The sequence below is a fragment of the Gasterosteus aculeatus genome, chromosome 21, assembly GCF_964276395.1.
Source record: "Gasterosteus aculeatus chromosome 21, fGasAcu3.hap1.1, whole genome shotgun sequence".
Classification (NCBI taxonomy): Eukaryota; Metazoa; Chordata; class Actinopteri; order Perciformes; family Gasterosteidae; genus Gasterosteus; species Gasterosteus aculeatus.
In genome coordinates, this window is record NC_135708.1 from 18668579 (window position 1) to 18691100 (window position 22522).

The window sequence follows — 22522 nt, forward strand, 5'->3', positions numbered from 1 at the left end:
TCTGGGGGCAGAATCGGGCCGTCGCACATGAAAGGCTCGCTGGCCGCGTCCGCTGTCATTAAAGGAGCTGTGGAAACAGATGCGAAGCCAGAAGCTGGCAGACCCCAATGAGAGGCTAACAAAGTAAAACGCGAAGCAATTTGTCCGTGAGGCTGCAAAATCAGGTTTAGTAATCGCGGTGAATGACCGACTCCCTGCCAGCTTCCCCGACTGGCAAAATGACATGTGCGTCTACTTCAGAACACACACACGCACACACACAGACACACACACACACACACGCGCGCGCTGAACTGTCAGGCGGTCATTGTCAGCCTCGGGCTCAGCCACCTGATTTGCTGTTGCGGTTTGCTGGCTGCAGATTTTTTGCAAAGGACAGTTGGAGGAAATGGGGAAAACCAAAGAGGAAACAGGCAGTAAACAAAGTAGCTAAACAGAAGAAGAAAAAACTTGTCGAACACCATATTCGTTTTTTTTACTTAAATGAGATCTGAACCACAGGACAGAACTAACTGCGTACGTGCGCTTTGCCCTCGTTCAGTAATGCATCTTAGATCGTACTTGATATGTGGGGAAAGTAACAGCGATGCCTCCTTGTAGGTCAGGAGGAAGGACGCGATGAAAAGAGGGAGAAACACAAGCTGGGGAGGTGAAAACAATCCACTGGGTTTATCATCGCACTGCTGATGCAAAGCGGAGCTTAGATTACAGAAATATGGAGGTTTGCGTGCGAGCGGCGCTGGAAGAAGCAACAGAACCACGAGGAAGAGATTCCTTTTTACTCTGAATCATTTCAAAATAAAAGCACTTTTTTTTTACTGGATAAAGTAATAAACTAAAGCATTTTATTTTATCCGGGTGTTTCCTTGTCGCCCCCCCCCCCCGGTTTGCCGAGCATGTTCACTGGACCTCTCCGGGTCTTCGCCGCCATCAGGAAGCAGGAAGTCAAAAGGCAAAGAAACCCTGCATCCCCCCGCCGCCGGACCGCGATGGATCCCGCAAAACACTTCCCCTCCTTTGAGGTTGACCCCCATTACACGTTTGTCTGGAGGTTGACATTTGAGAAATACAAAAGACGGAGAGCTTCTTGCAGCAGCAAGGACACACTGAACTTTCACGAAGCCAAACGTTCTGTATTATTTTTGCAGAAGAATCTACTTTCTTTCTTTCAGTAAGGGCATCGCTTGTTGAAGGCGCATCCAGCACACAGTCCTTGTGAACAGAAATCCCTTCTCCTCTCAGCAGGGTGCCTCCTTCACCCTCCCGCCTCCCTCCCTCCCCCCAACACATCCAGGTCGCTGGCGTGCGTCTAAATCCTCCCCCCCGGGTGGCCTAGAAGTAAAACTCCCCGACTGCCCGCTGTGGCTAAAACGGTTCCGTATAATCCCCGGGCGCGTACACCTGGCGAGACGCCGGACCTTTAATCTGCCCTCGCTGTCTGCGCGGGTCAGCCGCGGTGCGCAGCTGAATGCCACTTAAGGCCTCAGTCAAATACGTGGCCCGGGGGCAAACATGTAGTGTCGTTTCCATGCAAATACGTACCTCCAGCACCAGCCACAGCTGGTCGCCGCATTTCACATCCTTCTTGTAGTACATCCCGAAGAACTTCACCACATTGGCGTGGTCGGACAGCGCTTTGAGGATGTTGTACTCCGCTTCGATCTCCTCGTCGATATCCTGCAAAAACAGGGACGGGGGTCAGTCGAGGTTTTTTTTCCCCCCGCGTGCTGCGCACGATTAGCGACCGTCTTTGCATTTTGTGACGCTTCATGCTGGAAGATATCAGAAGAACAACAGAGGCAAACGATCAGCTCATTTCTGTACTATAAAATGAATATGAAGACTGACTTAACATGGGAACAAAAATGCTAATGGTAATGCCTCTTTCCTCTACTGTTATGATGCTAAGCTAAGCTAACGGGACCCAGCCGCACATTTAACAGTCATAACAGAGGTATAGATGTTCTCGTCCGACTCCAGCCCTCCTTGCTTAACAAAGTCTCCATTAGCCGCTCTGGAATATAATGGGGGTGAAAAGGGCAAATCTAGGACAACAAAATAATGGCAATTATGGGATACACTTTTACTAAATGGTGCAGCCACAGGGTCGGATTCAGCCACGAAGAGCCTGTTAAGCTGATGAATGAACCTTTCTGATGACACAGTTAATGAAACAGTTTCAGCGATGTTGAGATTTCCATCACTTGACTTATTTAGTCAAAACAACACGACCCAATGGACACATCTGCAGTGGCGTTGTAAGAAGTCGAACCAAAGTAATGCCCCCGGCTGATTTGTGTCCCTGACGCTGCAACAGGCTCCAGAGTTACGGACCAACGATGTGTTTTAAGGAACAGCAGTATGGTTTTGCCGGTGATTAAAACAATGTAAACGATGGTGCTCACAGGCAGCTGGTCTGTGCATAATCATTTCTCAATTACGAGAAAGTAACAACTTTACAATAATGGGACTTGTATGAGCATGAAGGCCGAATCTAATCTAGTGGAGAACGGGGAGCTCGTTAGAGCTGCTAAATAAACCATGAAGTTCACCGTAGCTTCAAAATAAGCGGCAGAGATACAACGACGTCATAACATGGGACCAATGACGGCCCCTTTCTATAACGGTCATTTAGTTGAAGGCGAAGGAGCAGTGTTGTAATATTTATATATATATATATATATATATATATATATATAGTACATCTCATTCATACACACTAAACAAAATATATGGCATTATTAAACCGAAGGTGTGAGGGGAGATGCACTGACACAGCAACTGAAAGAAAACCATAAAGTTAACAAACTGCGTCTCGGATCTAATCTGTGCTCAGAGTCGAACATCTTTAAATCTACAGATGCACTAAATGTGACAGTGACTCGTCTGCCGCATCGCTCCAGGGAGAAGGTGGACTCACGTGGACGGGGTCCAGTATCTTCACGGCCGCTTTGCTGCCGTCGAGCTTGTTGAGCACCTTGTAGACTTTTCCGTAGGTCCCCTTGCCGATGGTCTCGATGATGTCCCAGGCCTCGGTGGGATCCGGGAAGTTGTCGAAGACGATGGATTTCCCCGGTTGTGGAAACATCTTGAGGAGAGATCTCCTGTGAGAGAGAACGCACCCGGCTCACGGTTAGATGTAAGACGGAGGAAGGTGAAGAACCTGCAGCGGGCTCGTTGGTCCATGGAAGGAGATTACATTTCTTATGACATTTCTTTCTATTCAAAAGTGCATGTTCCATTCAAAGAAAACTCTTCTACAATTCCAGTTGAGCAGTTTCGATTTCACTTGGACCATTGTAACCTTTCATCACTAAATGGTAAAGTCCCAACACAATGGTATTAACACCCGGTCATTAGGCGCAATAAGAGCCCTGGTAAATCCTGCACAGGCACACTGTTGCTCAACCCTCCAAGGTAAAGAAACCTCACAGTTTTTCATCGGAAACTGAATCCACAGAAAGCTGAAGCCGTCATTAAAGCACATGGAAAACAAACTTACATTGTTGTCTAAACAAAACCATAATAATCCATTTTCTGTGCAAAGGGTTCGCATGGAAGCATTGGTTGTCCGGCCCGGGCCCGACTGCGTGCAAACAACAGAGGCGGAGCTAACGCAAGCTAATCTCACTAGCAATCCCCCCCCCCCCGCCCTCCGGCCCCCCTCCTCTCTGCTCCGTAGTTGCCATTGGAAACCATCACTAAGTGGTAGAAGATACGATGGGATTAGCAGGAATTAGCCACTGCTGCGTTGTGAGCCGCTCCCCATATAGACGCCCATTCATACACAGAGGAAAGCTGGTTAGAGGTTCTGAGCGCACAGCGCCTCCATTTGTTATCAGCCCCCACTATATTTATGTTCAGGGGGGGGGGCCGCCTGCTGGGAGTTGTTTCATCTTAACTATCCGTGACGAACACGACGGCGTGAGTCAGTCCGATCGAGTTGCTGTGAACAAATAACTGGAAGTGCAAAACGTTAAGAAAAAAAAAACGGCACACATACATTAGGACGGACGTCGTCGGCCATTAGCTATGCAGGGCCATTAGACTGCCGTTCATGGGCGTCCATGTGTAGGTAATCGCCCTCATGTTCGCCTTAAACTCAATACATGGCCCGCCTCTATATGTGCCGACACGTGAGACGGGAGGGCGAAACCCAAGGACTCCCGCCGGACACCTCCGGCGAGGAAACGTCCCGTCGGAGGGCGGAGCGGCGGCTGGCTGTCACCTTCAGTTAGTGGCGAGGGGGACGTCCTCGTAGTCATGCAGCTTTTTAAGGTTTGAAAGGAAATTTTGATTTCTTGATGAATCCCACTTTGTGAGAGAAAGATTCGGTGAATTGATAAGATTCCAAGTTGGGAGAGCCTCCGAGGGGAGAGAAGATCCGTTTCGTCCTCAGGGGAACGCCGGCGAGTGGGTTAAAGGTTCAGCTCAACCTCGGCACGAGACTTAATGTGACAGCACAGAGAAAAATACGAGGTGCAAGTGGTTGCTAGAGGAGGCACACAGATACAGATCCCAAAAGACGGGTCTTTTGTTCGCTTCTCGCTGTTTGGAAATATTAAAAAAGAAGGTAATTACAGGATTTCTACAACATTCATCCCATCGGTAGAAACATGTTTCAGACCGTATCAGGCTTTTTACTACTTTATAACCATTAATATAGCTCACACTGAACATAAACACCACTTTCTGTACAGATTGTTATTAATATTCGTATATTCATGATCACTGACCTTTGATGGATGATGTTAAGAGGGAGGAAAGCAAACAGTGACACGTAGATGGTCCTGGTGAAGAATAGATTTAGACACATGCAAACACACACACACACACACACACCTATGCTCAGGTAGACACACACACAGACACACACACAGTTTTGATGGGCTGAGCTCCTCCCAACGTTTGCAAATAATAAATTCAAATGAGCAGCCGCGAGAAGCCAGACAAACAAATACTTATACACACGTTTTTAGCTTAAGTAGCCCATCTGGTGACCGACAGTCTATCGTACTTACTGTGCGTGCATTTAAGTCACATGCTCGCGTGTCAGTGGGGGCTGCAGCTCCTATGAAACGTCCACAATGAGCAACCCGATAACGCAGCGCGCGCGCGCCAACGTTAGTAGGCTGCAGTAATTAGTTCACGGAATTTGTTTTTCTTTTTACACGAACCACGTCCAGCAGATGAGCCCGAGTGGTGTCATGAATTATCCTGCAGACGACAGGCTCACAACAGGCGCGTGGCGGCGAGTCAGGTTCAACAGGCCGGGACGTTTTGGCGGTGTCCCATTACAAGGGCCCGGGGGGGGGCGCGCGCCGTTGGGAAGAGCTGGAAGTCTGGTGGAATCTCACGCTTTTTTTTTTAAAACAATGGAAATATTAATACACAACAATATCTATCAATTGAATCAAATATTCCACCAAAATATGTAATATTACTAATGAACAGACACGATGATCTCGTCAGTTTAGCTTATTAACGGGGAAGCTGTTAGCAAGGTAACCAATATATCCGCAACCGGTTAGCTTGCTAACGTGGAAGCTGTTAGCAAGGTAACCACTCTATATCCACAACCGGTTAGCTTGCTAACGTGGAAGCTGTTAGCAAGCTAACCACTATGTCCACAACCGGTTAGCTTGCTAACCACTATATCCACAACCGGTTAGCTTGCTAACGTGGAAGCTGTTAGCAAGCTAACCACTATGTCCACAACCGGTTAGCTTGCTAACCACTATATCCACAACCGGTTAGCTTGCTAACCACTGTATCCACAACCGGTTAGCTTGCTAACCACTGTATCCACAACCGGTTAGCTTGCTAACGTAGAAGCTGTTCGCAAGCTAACCACTATATCAACAACCAGTTAGCTACAAAAAAGCAGTTAGCAAGCTAACCAGTAGCTAACTCGTTAGCATTACGTCCTCACCAGCCAGCCTTACCAACACTGATTTTAAGTGCGATGTGGTGTGGAAAGACATAATTTTAAAATGTGCCCCATCGAATCCTTTGACAAACTCTCCATGTTGGGGAAAAGTGAGATTTCATGCAGCTACGACTTCCTCATCAAATTATTGATTCTGCTCAAACTGTCAGAAACTAATTGCTCAAGCGATGAAGCTGTTAATTTATCCAACAGAGAAACAGATGGCAAAGTGATTGTTTCCTCACAAATACTTAGAGGCATGAGAGAGAGAGGAGAACATCTAATGTTATCCAGCAAAGCGTATTAGATTGTTGTTTCACCAACTCAACCAGCCTTCCAATTCCATATCCAGTAATAATAACACCAGCAATAACACACCTGAAGGTACTTGATTTTATCCCTTAGGATAGCAAATAAAAAGGCACATTTTGTAAAAGCCCAGTTTAACATCACCTATGTGCAAATATTATTACGATAAGATTGAAGATATGCTTGATTCTTTGATACGATATTTAATGGTCCGTTTGGGATTCAACAGGGCAAGAAAGTGATCTTTCTACTGATATTGAATCCGACTGCAGTCCAGTTGGTCAGTCTGTTGAAGTCACCTTTCAAGCTTATGTCGTTTCTGTGCAGTACACTGGAACATGACCCCAACTTGCACGAAAGCACAGCGGTTTGAACTCTTTCGGAGGCCTCTACAGCTGAAATATTGATGACCTCCTGCGTTTCTTTTTCCCTTTGGACAATGAGTCAAGAGCAAATAACAGGAGGTTGTTTTATTGAATTAGTTTATTTAATTAATCCTTTCCCGCATTTACTTGTGATCTTTCCAACTGCTTCAAACATCGTCACATAGAGCAGAAGGTCTTTGTTGACGTCACCGCTGTAATGAGATGTTTCAAATATCTTCACACGACAATGAGTCGTGAGAACAGAGTTCATCATAATAGCGCGAGTCCCAGAGGAGAGAGAGAGAGAGAAAAGACCTTTCTTTTTTTTCACTGAGACGAAGTGGAGGAAATGAGAAAACGTAGAGGGAGAGACTCCAGAAATGTTGCTTTGACCGTGTCGTTAAGCCTCATCAATCAGCCGGCTTTAGGGCCCCTGGTAGCCAATAATAAATCTCGTGGCTGGTGATGTCTCTGTCAATGACAACCCCCCCCCCTCCAGCTCTCCGTCTGGGTGGGGCCCGGCGTGACTGGAGTGGGGGGCTCCCTCCAGCACGTCCTCCAGGTTTGGGCCGTAAACCAACCTCATTTCCTGCTCCGCTGCTTTACAAATGGCTTCTGGAGGCTGAACGCAGCGCCACGAATGGGGACGCACTGATGGCCATAAGAGTCGTGTGATCAGAGCCGGCAACGATGCAGCCCGCTGTGCAGACCGGACGCACCTACCAAAACCAAATGATCTTTTTTCGAAATTAGCACATGTCAATAACACGGAGACTCTTTTTATTTTTCATCATGATCTATGACCAACATCAGGGGAAAATGTCACCCCCCCCCCCCCCCCCCCCCGTATCCAGCTAGACACCTATTTTCTGCAGACATCCATGGTTCCCAGACAATGTGCCTTATGCCTGGCCTCAAAATGTTCAGTAAAGACACAGTGGGAAATATTTAGTTATTATAATGACGATTATGATGCAGTAAAGGTAAAAGTTTAATGTCAGGCTTGTGCAATAACTTCCCGAGGATTTCACTGTCTTTCCAAAAGTCTGCCTGTTTTGCCACTCGTGAAATATTGGATTAGAACCCGCGTGCCAAATGTGTGAGGCGTTACATAAGCAGTTAATAGGCTTAATTCTCTGACAGGTAAATCAGCCGCTAGTCTCAACACCGCGACGAATGATTCTCTCTGACTGCCGCCGCCGCCGCCGTGAGATATCTCATCTTATGAAACACATAAGATGGCTGCGTGATCGAATAAGCCTTCGCACAATCCTTCTGCTTTGATGTGCTTATTTTAGTCTTCTCATTTCACGCGCTTGAATTATATAATTTGAACCAAATTAAGCTGCAGAATTATACCTATTCCCATGTAATAAAATACGTTCACCAATAATGATGATGTAAATCTGATGAATGGATAAACAAAAACGTGACATCTGTCACAGAGCTGCATGTCTGCATGTCAGGGGGACATGCAGACGTTAAACATCACACCTAAAGACAAACATGGTTGTAAAATGAGCTTCACAAAGATGGAATGAACAGAGTGTCTTACCTGAAAGTAAAGTAGCGGTTTTGAGACATGTTTTCAGACTCACTCCGCCGACCAACCTTTCATGAAATGAGTTAGGATTCAGAACCGTGTAAAGTGGTCGAGGACAATTATGTTGTTGGAAACTAAGTGGCACTGGAATGACAAGTGTCTTCTAGCCCACTCACTGAACTCTGCCGGCATTGTCATTGTGAGCATCCCCGCATTGTGACATTAACAGAGAAAGGGAGTCTTCTTGGCTCCGGGCAGGAGGGAAGAAATCGACATTTATATGAAAGCGCAGCCATTTATGATTTGTGATCAATGCCTGTGCAAAACGCCACAAAAACCAATGCAAGAATCCATTGTTCCTGGTGAAACCGGCCGTGCATTCGCAAATGAAGAAAGATGAGCGGCGTTCATGGCCCTGCGATGAAGAACCCTTTCATGACCCGCTCAGCTGACCGTGGTTTTGCTGCAGCGGTGAAGGACAAGCAGCAGGATGTGAAGGTTGATTGATTGACTGATTGATTGATTAACACAGTCCCCCCCTTAGTGTGTGTGTGTGTGTGTGTGCACGTGTGGGAATCGCTATCAGCCTTGAATGGACCCCGCTCTGTCCTGCCCCGCCCTCACAAGGTCAAGTCCAGCCCGCATGACATCTATGAGGTTTCCTTTGGCCACGGACACAAAAAGAGAAACACATACTGTACATTTCATGCATCTCCCTTGAATGTTGCCACTCACAACCGTCGACCGAAAACGCCTTTCCCCCGTCCGCTCTCGTTCGCACAATGCTGCTTAAACGGATCACACAAACACCGTAGCCCCCCCCCCACCACTAATCAAACGGTCATAATGGCACAGTGTCGCATGCAATCAGGCGAAATCAGAGATCACTTGAAGGAGATTCAAGGAGGGACTCTGCGATTGTTGATGCCTCTGTGATGCAGATCAGCGGACGGCGGGTGGAGTGAACGAGGCTCCTGATGAGGCTTTTGTGGCCTCGCGGGTACGTGGTGTGAATGCCTGACGGACACGCGGCCGCCGGCAGCCATTGCGGCGACCCACTGGGCCGCGACGTTCCCAGCTGTGGCGAAGAGCGCATCACGAGCCACTTAAACGGGAATGCGCCGTCGACGGAAGGGTCATTGGGATTTCACTGCCGCGAGTCTTAGGCCAACGCATGACGCTCCATTTAGAACCGTTTTCTGACGGGACAAGCTCGAGCTTTGCAACGTTTACATGAAAACACCTCGTCTGCTGATTTTTGTTTTTGAGCCACGTGGAGGCGGAGAAGGCGTTCGAAAAAGTGAAATCGGGGGAGAAAAAGATGAATGTTGGCAGAGATCCATTCATTTTGATGCAACGGAGAGGAAGACAAGCTTGACGCAGCTAATCCAGCGGGGGGAGCAGTAGCGTGTAATGCATCTTTGGCAGGTTGTGCGACGCTAGTCGCCTCACTGGTGATGTATTTGATGTGCGCAGTGATGTATTTGGAGCAGCCTTTGATATACAACATTTTAATTCAGTGATCTTAACGCAGGGCTTTAATCTTAACACTCTGCAGCTGTTAATGTCACTTGTTCAGTGACATTCAGTCTGTGATTTGTGTCATTCTGTCTATAAGATCACACATTAGTAATTGTGTTTAAATTGAAGGAATGTCACATTTGTTTTTTTTAATAATTTCTACTAAATATTACCATGAATAAGAGACTACAGCCTTGTGTTTTGAGCTACATGCTAACATGCTGCACATGCATCGCCTGCACTGTTAAATGCAACATGCAACCGTCTATCATTTTATCATTTACAGGTGTGTCATTTTCCTCCTGTGAAGAGTCAATACGCCTGCTGTTAATAATATGTGTGGAACATTTTAGGCGAGGAATGTTGAGACATTTTGACTCTTCTTTGAAAATTCAAATGTCAACCTCAATGTGGTGTCAGGGAACCACGAACGTGTTAATGAACTCTCATGGAAAACGTTGCGATATCTCCTCCTGAAACAAAATAGTTCCTTTCCACAAAAATCCCAGCCAACGTCCTCCTGCGCAGGTAATTCATTAGGTGCATGAAACACGAACGACGAAAGTGCTTCTGACCCTTTTTTCCCGCCCACATAAGTGCAATCAGCGGGGCTCCTGACCCGATACCGAGTCGCCGCCGGTGACTCACCGTCCGAGTTGTGTAACTTGCTGACGCACGCGGCCTGTGGGGCTCTTCGGCGCTCATTCCTCTGCCGCGTGCGTCTGCAACTCTGGAAGTTTGTTGTAAAGCAGATTTTGCAAAAAAACAGGATCAACAGCAGTGGCCAAAAGCGTTTGGCAACTTTTTCGCTGTTTAGTTTCCCTCCTCCTCAGCTTATTTTCCCGTGACGGAGCAAACATATTGAGCTCGGATGGAACCCGATGTGCTTCTGCTCCACGTGGCAGCAGCGCGTGGCTTTCCACGTTTCGGCAGCGGCGCCAATTTTGTCTCCTCATGTGGCCGTCCCACACGTGGTCCCGCCAAAATAAAACCGCCCTCACGCAACAGAGCAGCCCGAGTATTTAGCTGAACGAAAAGGAAACTCAACGGGATGGGATTCTGTGCGAGAGCGGCGTCTGGGAACAACGATTCATTGGGGAACCCGGCGGTGTGTGATTAACATCTGGTAACACAACAGAGGTCAATTAGAGGAAAAGGCCCTAATCTGGCAAAATCCCTCCACCACAAATTTGAACAAAATAGAAGAAATACGACCAGGCGACCTCAGATCATTGGCAGTGTGTGTGTGTGTGTGTGTGGCGTGCAATCACCACTGTTTTCCAAAGCACATCTTGTAACGTGAGCACGGACCTCATCACCACTATCGGGGCGGACAGGGAGAGCTTTTACGCTGCGGACAAACCTCCCATCTGTCAGTGTTTCCAGATAATATGACGGCCCTGATCGGCGCTTAATGGCCGGTTGCTTTCCAGTCATTTCACTCGGCCTTTATTTCCTTTACTTTCACTTTCAGCCTGTCGTTGGCCCTGCTAGAGAGAGAGAGAGGGGGGAGGAATCACAGAACTGTGACAGAACCCGCAGAGCCACACAACCGTCTCATGCTGAAACAACACCGGGATCGTCCCCGGTTGTCAGCAGCGAGTCTTTCAGGACCCGAGTTGTGTGTCTGGATCCTTCGAAAGCCGTCAAAATGATCTTTCCTTTTTTTTTTCCGTGCCAAAGATTTGTCCTGCGTCACCGGGCGGCTAACCAACGGGATTCGAGGGTGGGGTTGGGGGGCCCTTGGTGGTGTCATCTTGCGTGTTCTTCCACGTCACGTCCCATTATCTGTTCTGTGTCGTCGGTTGACGCAGCCGTCACACGAGTTTGCTGGTTTCTGGGGAGAAGAGAGATGGAAAAAATTAGAGTTCATAAATACATAAAACAACCCGACCACTGTGAGCAGCACCACAAAACATGCACACCCACCTCTCTGAGCCCACGGCATCCTCTATCTCTTTGTTTCTGCTCTTCTCGTGACGCACCGCTGTCAGTCTGAGGACACCTGGGGGGGTCGGTACACTCCAAAAAAAAAAAAAAAAGAAACAGCCAGTGCCGGTGACCCTGAAAATAGAGGTCGTACCAGCTTTGCATAATTCCAAAAGTGCAGAGAGACGTGGCCGCGCACACGGAACGGACCCGCTGAGCGCAGGAGCTCGGCTCTGCATCACAATCGCTGTGGACGTGACGACACGACGCGCGCGGATGTTGTGGCCGCGCGCAGCCATCTTGTCTCTCCAGGAAGGAAATCATGCTCATGGCGATTTGTGTAACTATGGCGACGTGGAACACCACCCCCGCCCCCCTCGCACGGCTTTTCAGACTTTGACCCAAATGTGCCTCAAAGTGGGGAGATGGGGTTTGGTTTATAGGGTCTCGTTTGCTCGATTTCCCCCCAGAATACATTACGCCCCCCCCCACCCCCCAACCCCCTACTGGCTTCACGCCTGCGAGACTATTACCCAGCAGCCCTCAGTTGTTATCAGTGACAGCCAGATGGAGAACGCACCAGCATTACCTCGGCTTGTTGATGGAGCTGATGGAGTAGAGGGGTCCAGATTAGCATCATCTCCATCCTGGCATCGATAAGAGGCGTGTCATCAGCGACTCTCCTCTGATTGGCTGTGTGGACGGCTGGAAGGGACAAAAACCTGTCCATGTCTTCAATGGTGTAATAAGAGTCACCCAACACTGAAGTGGAAGCCTGTTGTTGTTAAACTGTCAGCCTGAATCTTATCAAACTGTGCACGGAGGGACGCGTGTGTGTGTGTGTGTGCATGCTGCGTCTGGCCACGAACAATAGGAGATGACGAGACTGAACTGTCCTCTAGTGCCTCTCCCCGCTAGCAGCTCGGGGGTCCGTCCCACATTGTGTAGTAAACGTGCACGATTAGACGCACAAAACTGACAAAGTCTGTTTTCATTCGCGGTATAGAAATACTAAAACGCAATTGAAGAAACTCTGATTTTGGTTGACAAAAACTGTTGTTGACGTCCCCACCAGCACGCAGACTGCGGCCCCCACCTCAATTCTACCACAGGGGTAAATTCCCACAATGCACTACTTGATGTTTTTTGGATTGGCGTCACATCAGTGGTCTGACCCACTTTCCTTCCACTAGCGAGCAGGTTATTTTAAGATTTCATTAGTGAGAAGACCAAGGGCGGAGGTGAAGAGACATGCAGTCACATCCATTGTTCCTTGAGGGGGTGAAATCTACGTCCCGCCTCTCTGTATCCACGTCTCTGCATCCACCTCTCCATTCTCTCTGCATCCACCTCTCTGCATCCCACCTCTCTGCATCCACCTCTCTGCATCCCACCTCTCTGCATCCATGTCTCTGCATCCACCTCTCCATTCTCTCTGCATCCGCCTCTCTGCATCCACCTCTCCAGCTTCTCTGCATCCACCTCTCTGCATCCACCTCTCTGCATCCACCTCTCCAGCCTCTCTGTATCCACCTCTCGGCATCCATCTCTCCATTCTCTCTGCATCCCATCTCTCTGCATCCGCCTCTCTGCATCCACCTCTCCAGCCTCTCTGTATCCACCTCTCCATTCTCTCTGCATCCCATCTCTCTGCATCCGCCTCTCTGCATCCACCTCTCCAGCTTCTCTGCATCCACCTCTCTGCATCCACCTCTCCAGCTTCTCTGCATCCACCTCTCTGCATCCACCTCTCCAGCTTCTCTGCATCCACCTCTCTGCATCCCACCTCTCTGCATCCACCTCTCTGCATCCCACCTCTCTGCATCCCACCTCTCTGCATCCCACCTCTCTGCATCCATGTCTCTGCATCCACTCTCCATTCTCTCTGCATCCGCCTCTCTGCATCCACCTCTCAGCTTCTCTGCATCCACCTCTCTGCATCCACCTCTCTGCATCCACCTCTCCAGCCTCTCTGTATCCACCTCTCGGCATCCATCTCTCCATTCTCTCTGCATCCCATCTCTCTGCATCCGCCTCTCTGCATCCACCTCTCCAGCCTCTCTGTATCCACCTCTCCATTCTCTCTGCATCCCATCTCTCTGCATCCGCCTCTCTGCATCCACCTCTCCAGCTTCTCTGCATCCACCTCTCTGCATCCCACCTCTCTGCATCCCACCTCTCTGCATCCGCCTCTCTGCATCCACCTCTCCAGCTTCTCTGCATCCACCTCTCTGCATCCACCTCTCCAGCTTCTCTGCATCCACCTCTCTGCATCCACCTCTCCAGCTTCTCTGCATCCACCTCTCTGCATCCCACCTCTCTGCATCCACCTCTCTGCATCCCACCTCTCTGCATCCACCTCTCTGCATCCCACCTCTCTGCATCCATGTCTCTGCATCCACCTCTCCATTCTCTCTGCATCCGCCTCTCTGCATCCACCTCTCCAGCTTCTCTGCATCCACCTCTCTGCATCCACCTCTCTGCATCACCTCTCCAGCCTCTCTGTATCCACCTCTCGGCATCCATCTCTCCATTCTCTCTGCATCCCATCTCTCTGCATCCGCCTCTCTGCATCCACCTCTCCAGCCTCTCTGTATCCACCTCTCCATTCTCTCTGCATCCCATCTCTCTGCATCCGCCTCTCTGCATCCACCTCTCAGCTTCTCTGCATCCACCTCTCTGCATCCCACCTCTCTGCATCCCACCTCTCTGCATCCGCCTCTCTGAATCTGCCTCTTTGCGTCCTGCCTCTCTGGATCCACCTCTCTGCATCCCACCTGCCACGTGGAGCGTGTGCTTAGAGATGCACAGAGGTTATAAGTGACTCTGACTTGTTACTTAGTATCCGGAAAAAGCGACATTAAACAAAGTGGTTTTCAAGCGGAGGACCATTTTCTATATATCAAATCAACTGTTCCAGCCTGAGCTCTTTTTCTCGGCCTGGTGAGCCTTTAAACGACTCGTCTGAGGTGGTTATCACGCCCACACTGACTCAATAACTACAAAACATTTGAGCCCTGCAGGTCAAACACATTTTACTTGCATCATTAGGAAGGTGATTGGTGGTTATTACAAGCCACTCTGTGTGAGAACGTCCAGATGCTCTTTCTGTCAAGGTCAAGATCCAAGCCAGACGAGGGGGAGGAGGAAGAGGAGGAGGAGGAGGAGGGGGTGGATTTTTGTACCCATCGGGCCACTCGAGCCTCCCAGTGACGAGGCACCTGCAACCGGGAGGGACACAAAATGGAGTCCCAGCTGGCTCCACACACCAGGCGAGTCAGAAGGGCCGGGGGGAGGAAGGGGAGATGGGGAGGGGGGGGGGGGGGGGGGGGGGGGGGCTTAAGGCTCGATTAGGCCCACATCTTCTCTCCGTCCTCGGGCTCTGGGCGCCATCACGCCAAGTCGTTAACACCAAATTCACAGCTGCCACTGTGGAGCGTTAGTTAGCAGGTGGAGCTGCATCTTTTTTTTAGGGGTTTTGCTGACCACCGGTGTGCAAAAAATGAAAGATTGTGGATGTGGGAGTGACAGATAAGCAGATAGACAAAGACCCGGGCGCAGCACCCTGCAGCCCGCAGAAGGTTTCACATTCAGCGTCCTTTGACCCGTGACTCTCTTTCTGAAAGGTCACAGATTCCCGTCAAAAGGTCGGAAACGGCAACGTCACATAAGACAATGACAGCATCGCAACCCGGTGAAATGTCTGTGAAGAGTGTTTTCACTTGTTTCACTAACGCTTCAGATGCAGCATTTAAATGAACAGAAAGTTACAGCTCTGACAAAAGGCAAACGGATGGGAAATGGAAATTGATTATCCACCATTTTGCAGCGAAGTCATGATTTGTAGGCGTATTACGGTGTATGAGTGCCATCTGGTGGGTGTTTCTAACACCACGCGCTCCTCTGGTTTTACATAATACAAACCTATTGGTGACAGCGGCTATTAATCATCTTTTATGGCGATCAAGTACAAAATAGACAATAATGTGGATACTGAGATGCACAAACTGGAAAGAATGGACATTTGTTCAGGGGATCAACTTTTTTGCAGGAATGTGATGTGAAACATTGAAATCCAGCGGTTCACAACGGGTGGAACAAAATATCAGTAGTTGTTATGAAGGCATTTTGTCCCCCCCCCCACCTCCCCATAACGAAATTATCATCAATTTATCAAAATGCTCTCTGCAGCGCCGCCTAGCTGCTGCCGGTGGGAGTGCAGCACCCTCGGCCTCCTCCCTGAGATGGGCAGAAGCTCCTCGCTGGCCTTCATGTGGTCTATTTTCCCAGAGAGGTCGGCGTCGCTGTCAATGACCAAGGCCTCGCCGACAGGACCGACAGGGCTGGGGGGGACCAACGTGACAGGGCATGTTATTACACGGTTATTACAGGGGGGCACTTCTAGAACACGTGCTGTTACAAAAAAATTGTGTTTTTGTGAATAATGGAGACAACAATTAAGAAAGTGGAGAATGCTACGGCTGATGTTTTTCAAAATAAGAGCACGTATGTACATGAGTTATAAAAGTAAAACGTGCAGACATTTACAAAGGATCAGTGTGCGGTCTCACCGAACAGTCAGGACCAAACCTGCTTATTGTTAGCAGTTTTGACATAATTTAGGCGAGAACCTGTAACAATCATGGCTGATGTGCAATCAATGTTTGACTTTTTGAGGTTCTTGTGGTGGCCAGAAGAGGAGAGGCCAATTCACAGCTTGGACATTAGTGACGAGTCAGAAGTTAAAAGAATCTTGCAGTAAATTATCACTGAAGACAATTCAAGCCCCACGCATAAACTGATGACTTACTTTTCCAGTTGGAAAAGGTTGAAAACAGTGACTCTCTAAATAATATTCAATCTATATTCAATTCAATTTTACCTTTATTCAATTGTTCTCATTATATAATTGAGGATTGTAGCCTGGTCTTTCAGTTTATAAGTGCAATATTAGTATCATATGGGTTAAATTGCACTGTAAAATATCAGGTCTCGTCTGATTTTTGCCCACTTTTATTCAATGTTTGGGTATTTCCGATGGTATTTGAAGGCAGCAAAAAAGGGTGTCAGATAACAAGGGGGCGTGTTCTTCCGCAGGAGGATCTTTTCCATCTAGTCATCAATTAGTGACTTCCTTTGAATCATCTTTGAATATCCTTTATGTGAATTAGAATGGAATGTATCCAGATGCTGATCCATTAGTTTATATGATGATCAAAGACAGTCAAAGACATGATGACGCGTGATGTTACAGGTAACTTTATTTGCAATGGGATTAACATTCTTCGGCTATAGAGAGACAAATAAAACGACTCCAACCATCGGCCTCGTTGCCTCTCTCACGCACAGCGCTACGTGTTGCTTGCTGCTCATGGTAGTGGTACTTTTAACAGATCTCAGCTGCCTTATGAAGACACACAAATGACTTCATCCAGACGTTAAATGTTTTTCTTTTACCCACTGGCCTAAACGGTACATAATATAATTAATATATATATTAAAAACTCTACTGTGTTAGTCGTAAAATACAAAAGAAAAACATATTCATAACCATGAGAGGTGTGTTTGGATTTGTCAAGTTTTTCCTCCTTCTCTCGAATCAGAACTTGTAACATCCACTTATAACATTACTCAACCTTCTTCCCATCGATCGAGATTCCTTCGATTCAAAAGTTCACGTTTCTTCATTTGAAAGCACAAACTTCAAGCCACATGGACTGATTGCATTAGTTGTAACAGCAGTGAAATTGAACAGTTACGGAGTTTGGGGCATGGAGGGTGAAAGATATAGAAAATAACTCAAAGGATTAATTGACCTAAAACAGATTAATAGTTAGATGAGTGTGATTACTTTTTGTCTAGAGTGTACAAACACGTTTACAGTGTTATTACGCCATCGAGGCTCGCGCCACCTGATCCGACCCCACGCAGTGGTCAGTGGGCTGGAAATGTAAAAGTCTTGGTGCTTGTTAACAGTGACTCAGACTTACACTTAGATGCTGGTAAATGTTTCAAACTGGAGCTCGAATGGACTAAGAAACGGGCAGTAATTGACCGGCAGTCCAGTTCGATGCGGATTTATGTTGTAAATAATTAATACCTGTGGAAAAAAAGTTTAAAAAGAGCGCCCGCCCGAATCCACGGTAACGCAGACGTGGTTGATGTTTCTGTCCCGCTCTCGGACCCTCAGTGGCAGATCGCCAGGAGGAGGCGCTTGAAGTCGCCGCCGCACTCGCCCTTCAGGGCCTCCTTCAGGGACACGTCGTATTTCTCCAGGTACATGTCCTTGATGGTCTCCAAGTCGTACTGTCCACAAGGAGGAAGGAACATTTTTGAGTAACGTAATCACGCGGCGACCGGTGTGTCGCTGTGGCAACCATGAAAGTGCCGCCATCTTTTTTTTTGTGCCGTTACCTCAGAGCGACACACGATGATGCGGATGAGGGTGTCCTCGTCGGTCCCCGCTCCCTTCATGGCGTCGTGGAGACGCCTGGCGAAGTACAGCTGAGGGTTCTTGGCGACTCTCACTGACGGGGATGAAAGGAAGGCGAAAATGGATTTGGGTGCGATTCGTCAGCTTGTAGCTCGGGCGTGTTGTGTTTGTGATGTTCAACACCCACCAAGAGCGGTGTAGCATTTCTTCAGCGTCCCGGAAGTCTCGTTCTCGATGGTGTCCAGGATCTCGGTTCCAGAGAGCTTTGGAGAGAAGACGACGAGTTGAATCAGAGCGCCGGGCGATTAACGACCACGAGCGTCCGTCGGCACGGAGAACATTCACATTCTCTTCGGGTCACGTGACCAACCGACACCCACCTGCTCGTATATCTTGAAGGTGACCTGCAGCTGCAGGTAATTTCTGGAGGCCAGGATGAAGGTGAAAGTGGACTCGTCTGTTCCCAAACTCCCCTCGCCGGCCTGCAAATAGTCACACCGCTCGGCATCGATGCATCCGCTGGGACGATATTATGAATGTAATGTATATATTATATATATGTACATATACATAATATACAGTACCTCAAAGAGGCAGGTAGCGTCTTGCTCAGCCAGCTCCTCGTCCACCTCGTAGCTCTCATCTCGGTTGCCCTGGGAGACGAAGAGTTTGATGATTGTGTGTGTGTGTGTGTGTGAGATGGAGCAAAGGCTCGCTTTCGGTCCCGGAGGGTTTCAGTTACACGAGAGGAGCAGAAAGCGAAGGACCGCTCGCTCACCTGCAACAGAGCCATGAGCAGGTTTCTCACGTCGCCGCTCGTGTCTCCCTCGATGTCCGCTTCCAGATCGCGCTCGTGCACTAAAATAGACACAAAAAGAAGAATCGGACAATGTTTGTTTCACGTCTCAGTATTTAAAAAGTCCACTTCTGTCTTTAATTTACAATACTTTCTGGTAATTGAAAATAAATAAAATTGGTGGAGAAATAGACTGAACCAAACAAAAGGTAATGTGAAAATGAATTAGGACAGTGACAATGTGATCCCTCACTTGTTCACTTGTTCATCAGTTCCCTGAAGTGTGCCGGGACGTCCCCAGGAGGAACAATAGATTAACTATTCTAAAAAAACACATTGAGTCGAACATGGGGGCCAGCTCGGAATTCAATTATTAACTTTTTAGAGGGAGTATAATATATTCGGGACATATTTAGAAGTATTGTCCACGTGTCGGATGGCTAATGGAGTAGTTGAGTTTGCACGTGGCTTACCTTGAAAGTAGCACTCCTTGAACATGGCGATGTGCTGTGGGAAACAAATCACACACAATCAACACAAATGTTCTTTTCAAAATAAAAGACTGCCGAGGTAATGGCCCCCAGGTGGCTGACTGACGTCGTTGGTGGCGGTGCAGAGGATCTCCACCAGGACGTCTTCGTCGGTGCCCGCCCCCTTCATGGCCTTCCTCAGCTCCTTCACCGCGAAGACGACGGGCGGGTCCAGCATGGCGAGGATGGCGTTCTCAAAGTTCCCCGACAACTCTTTCTTCAACACGTCCACCAGCTCCTGTTGCAGAATTAGATTTGGATCGATGAATAAAGCAATATATTTAGCCTTGCGATCAGAATTAAAATGGCTCCCGTGGGGACAAATAAACAGTACTCACATCGTCGTACTTCTCAAAATAGGCGTTTTTGATTTCCTGCCGCTGATCTGCGCTGCGATTGGCCAGGATGTCGATGATGGCCTGCTCGTCGGTTCCTGTGGACAAAAAAACACAAGAAATCAAGATGAAAAAGAAGAGAGAAAAAGGGGCAGCGACACTTCCCACCTCGACGCTGCCAACTCACCGAAGCCTTTGCAGGCCTTGCGGATGCCCTTGATGTCGGCCACGACGTCAAAGTCCTCGTAGGGCACGATGGTGGGCTGAGAGGATAGAAGATGAATGAATGAATCAGGTTCAGAGGGGGCGGTGATAACTGGGGGGGGGGGCACAATGCTTTGGTTGAGGAATTCAGGGCCACAAGTCTTTAAACAAACTTGATGGGGCCCCCTGCATGAGTAACAGGCAGGTTGCTGCCCGGGGGGCCAACAAGGGGGATTAGACCAGTGTAACGCCACTAATGCTGAAATTGGGGGGGGGGGGGGGGGGTCACTTTTTATTATCGGGTAATCATTCTATAAAACAATGCAACAGAAGTTCCCAAAGAGTGAAATGAAAGCAAATGCGCACCGAGGCAGCGCCGACCGCCCCAGCAGCCCCCCCCCCCCCCCCCCCCCCCATCATCATCATGGACTCTCCCATTCATCCACGCGCACGCGCACACGCACGCGCAGCTAACGGAGCCGTGCGATTCCGCAGGGGAGTGAGTGAGTGTCCCCCCCCGCCCCCCATTCTCCCCCACTCTCCCCCTTCTCTCTCCGTAAAGCCAGACTCGGTTGTTCCGTCACACGGTGCCATTCGTTTACGTTTAAAGGAACAACTGAATATTGTAAATCTGACCCCGATTTAACGCTAAGTCAGCGGGAACCGCCCAGAGACGCGTCGATTTACACGACGCACGCGGGGGGGGTTGAACGCGGGGGGGGGGGGGGGGGGGGGGATGGAGACGTCACTCTTTTCCGATCCATGATGTATTTTAAGCTACAATCCGCGTTAAAGATCCGGTTCGTTTTATCACCGGGAATCATCCGCCGAACGTGACCGTTTGACGTCCGTCCACGAGCAGAGAGCCGCGAGCCGCTGACCGTGAACTCGTTTATAAACCTCATAAATCCGCGTATTCCACCAACACCTACTTGACAGTTGCCCATCGTCGCTGAGTTCGGCTTCGCAGAAGTGGCGCAGCTGCTGAAAAGTCGCGCTGTAGTTTCTTGGGTGACTTTTTTTTTTTTCTTCCCCCGGTGTCGCTCACGCCAGCGGACAGAAGGCAGCGCGTGACGTCACCGCGGACCGCTGGTTAACCGTTTACACGCAGGACCACCGTGGTTTCCCATGATGCACCGGGGCTGCTGTACTAATGGGCTAATGTACTCGGTTATAACGCTTTGTTTTCATTATATTTTATTTCATTTATATATTTATTTTATGTATTGTATAAATATTGTTGGTGTTATTGTTTCATTCATTGTTATTTTTCCTCGGGGTTTTTGTTGCTCTTGCTTTATTTAGATAACTTTATTTTACGCAGGCCCCCCGTCCACGTGTTCTTCATTCCCTTTTTGTCCTCTCCGTCTCACTTTATTCACCATCTGCGCTTCTTCTGCCGCCGTCAGGCTTTGCTGCTGTGGCGGCCCAGACGCCAACTCGCGCCACTTGGAAGACAAAAGCCGGAGAGCAGCATTCGTCTCCGTCCGGGGACGTCCCGGTCCAAACATCTCACAGGAGCCGGACGGGGGTCCCGCTGAAGCTTTTATTGCGGACCTGGGGGAAATAAAACACAGCGTTCCTCAAACACAACTTGTTTAGAGAGCGACCCGCTCCTACTGTCCAGCGCGTGTGCAAAGGGAGCTCAGGGTGGAATTAATTTGGGGGGGAGCAGCAAAGCTCTGCAGGAAGCTCAAGTCTCACAAGCAAAGAGTTGTTTTGTTGCACTGCAGGACTCTGCGTGACACACAATCCTCATTTTGCATACTCTCTGTCTGTCTGTTCTCTCCCGTCAAAGACCTCCTCTGATCAGGAGACCTCGTGAGAACACTGGGCTCTTGTTGCCGGGGGAACAGAGCAGGGGGCCGATGAGCGGAGCTCCGTCTACCTGCTCCTGTGGTAAGATGGAGGCTCCCGGTCCGCTTCACCGCGCCGCTCACCGGCATCCCCCAGACGGCGTGCTGCATGGTGTCATTGTGCTGCAGGCGGTAAGGTAGTTATTCGATAAGCAGTAGAAAGTAAACTACATGGTCCGAATTCATACTAAATAACGTACCTTTTGCTCGTCAAGCTCATTTCTGATTCTCTGGTGTTTCTTCTCCTCCAACTGCAGGCAAAGATCTCTGTAATACTGACTTTTGTTTCCCTAAAGAAACAACAACCGTCAGTTACGATTTCCCACATGAACTGTATTTTAACAGTCTTCACGAGGAGGGCAGAAGATCTAGGGTGACCTCTGGGGTGATGTTCGACCTCTGGGCTTCATGGTGTGCAGCAGCTGACACGTTTCCCTGGCAGAAACGACAACATCTCCATCTAGTGGTCATATTCACGCACTGCACATACACACACACACACGCACACACAGGATCAGTCTGGAAAGGTGTTTATCGTCCACGTCAAAAAATACATTCAAAAGAAAAAAAACAACAATGATTTCATCCCGCTATGCCTGTATGATCTAATTTAATATATTCCTCAAGGTTCCTGCAGAGATTAAAATCACATCAATAGACCTCAGTGTTGTGCAAAAATGTGCATTTTCTTTAAGGCGTACGTTGATGGATGCGTGAACGGAAAAGGTCGTCGTGGGGTCGGTGCTGGACACACTCCCTTTGAGCGTCAGTG

The 22522-nt window shown here is 48.6% G+C and overlaps 2 protein-coding genes, 1 long non-coding RNA gene and 1 other non-coding gene across 17 annotated transcripts in view; 1 reads left to right on the forward strand and 3 right to left on the reverse strand.

Moving 5' to 3' along the window:
* Window positions 1-4837, reverse strand: part of myo3a (myosin IIIA) — a 29291-nt gene extending 24454 nt beyond the window's left edge. For 10 of the 14 annotated variants that reach the window (XM_078096151.1, XM_078096149.1, XM_078096140.1 and 7 more), the window contains exons 1-3: window positions 4737-4837; window positions 2921-3104; window positions 1543-1677 (exon numbers count right to left, since the gene is read on the reverse strand). In XM_078096151.1, the coding sequence (XP_077952277.1) occupies window positions 1543-1677; window positions 2921-3104; window positions 4737-4816 (399 nt within the window). In that variant the 5' untranslated portion in view covers window positions 4817-4837. Of the gene's footprint in view, window positions 1-1542; window positions 1678-2920; window positions 3105-3502; window positions 3641-4228; window positions 4304-4736 lie in introns of those variants that run through there. The other 4 variants (XM_078096144.1, XM_078096143.1, XM_078096148.1 and 1 more) reach the window with 4 other exon arrangements.
* Window positions 4838-16839: 12002 nt separating this feature from the next.
* On the reverse strand, window positions 16840-21088 carry anxa13 (annexin A13). Its single transcript, XM_040167335.2, has 11 exons — window positions 20827-21088; window positions 19878-19953; window positions 19694-19788; window positions 19423-19593; window positions 19299-19332; window positions 18808-18887; window positions 18614-18682; window positions 18410-18511; window positions 18217-18292; window positions 18011-18123; window positions 16840-17902 (listed from the first exon to the last, which is right to left on the reverse strand). The coding sequence occupies exons 1-11, from the start codon at window positions 20839-20841 to the stop codon at window positions 17783-17785; spliced, it is 951 nt and encodes a 316-aa protein (XP_040023269.2). The 5' UTR covers window positions 20842-21088; the 3' UTR covers window positions 16840-17782.
* On the forward strand, window positions 20335-22411 carry LOC120811757 (uncharacterized). The gene is made up of 3 exons (XR_013454158.1): window positions 20335-20397; window positions 21693-21882; window positions 22008-22411. It is a non-coding gene; the product is annotated as an uncharacterized LOC120811757 (transcript).
* Window positions 21175-22233, reverse strand: LOC144390089 (uncharacterized). Its single transcript, XR_013454159.1, has 4 exons — window positions 22129-22233; window positions 21951-22040; window positions 21783-21873; window positions 21175-21451 (listed from the first exon to the last, which is right to left on the reverse strand). It is a non-coding gene; the product is annotated as an uncharacterized LOC144390089 (long non-coding RNA).
* Window positions 22412-22522: the final 111 nt, after the last annotated feature.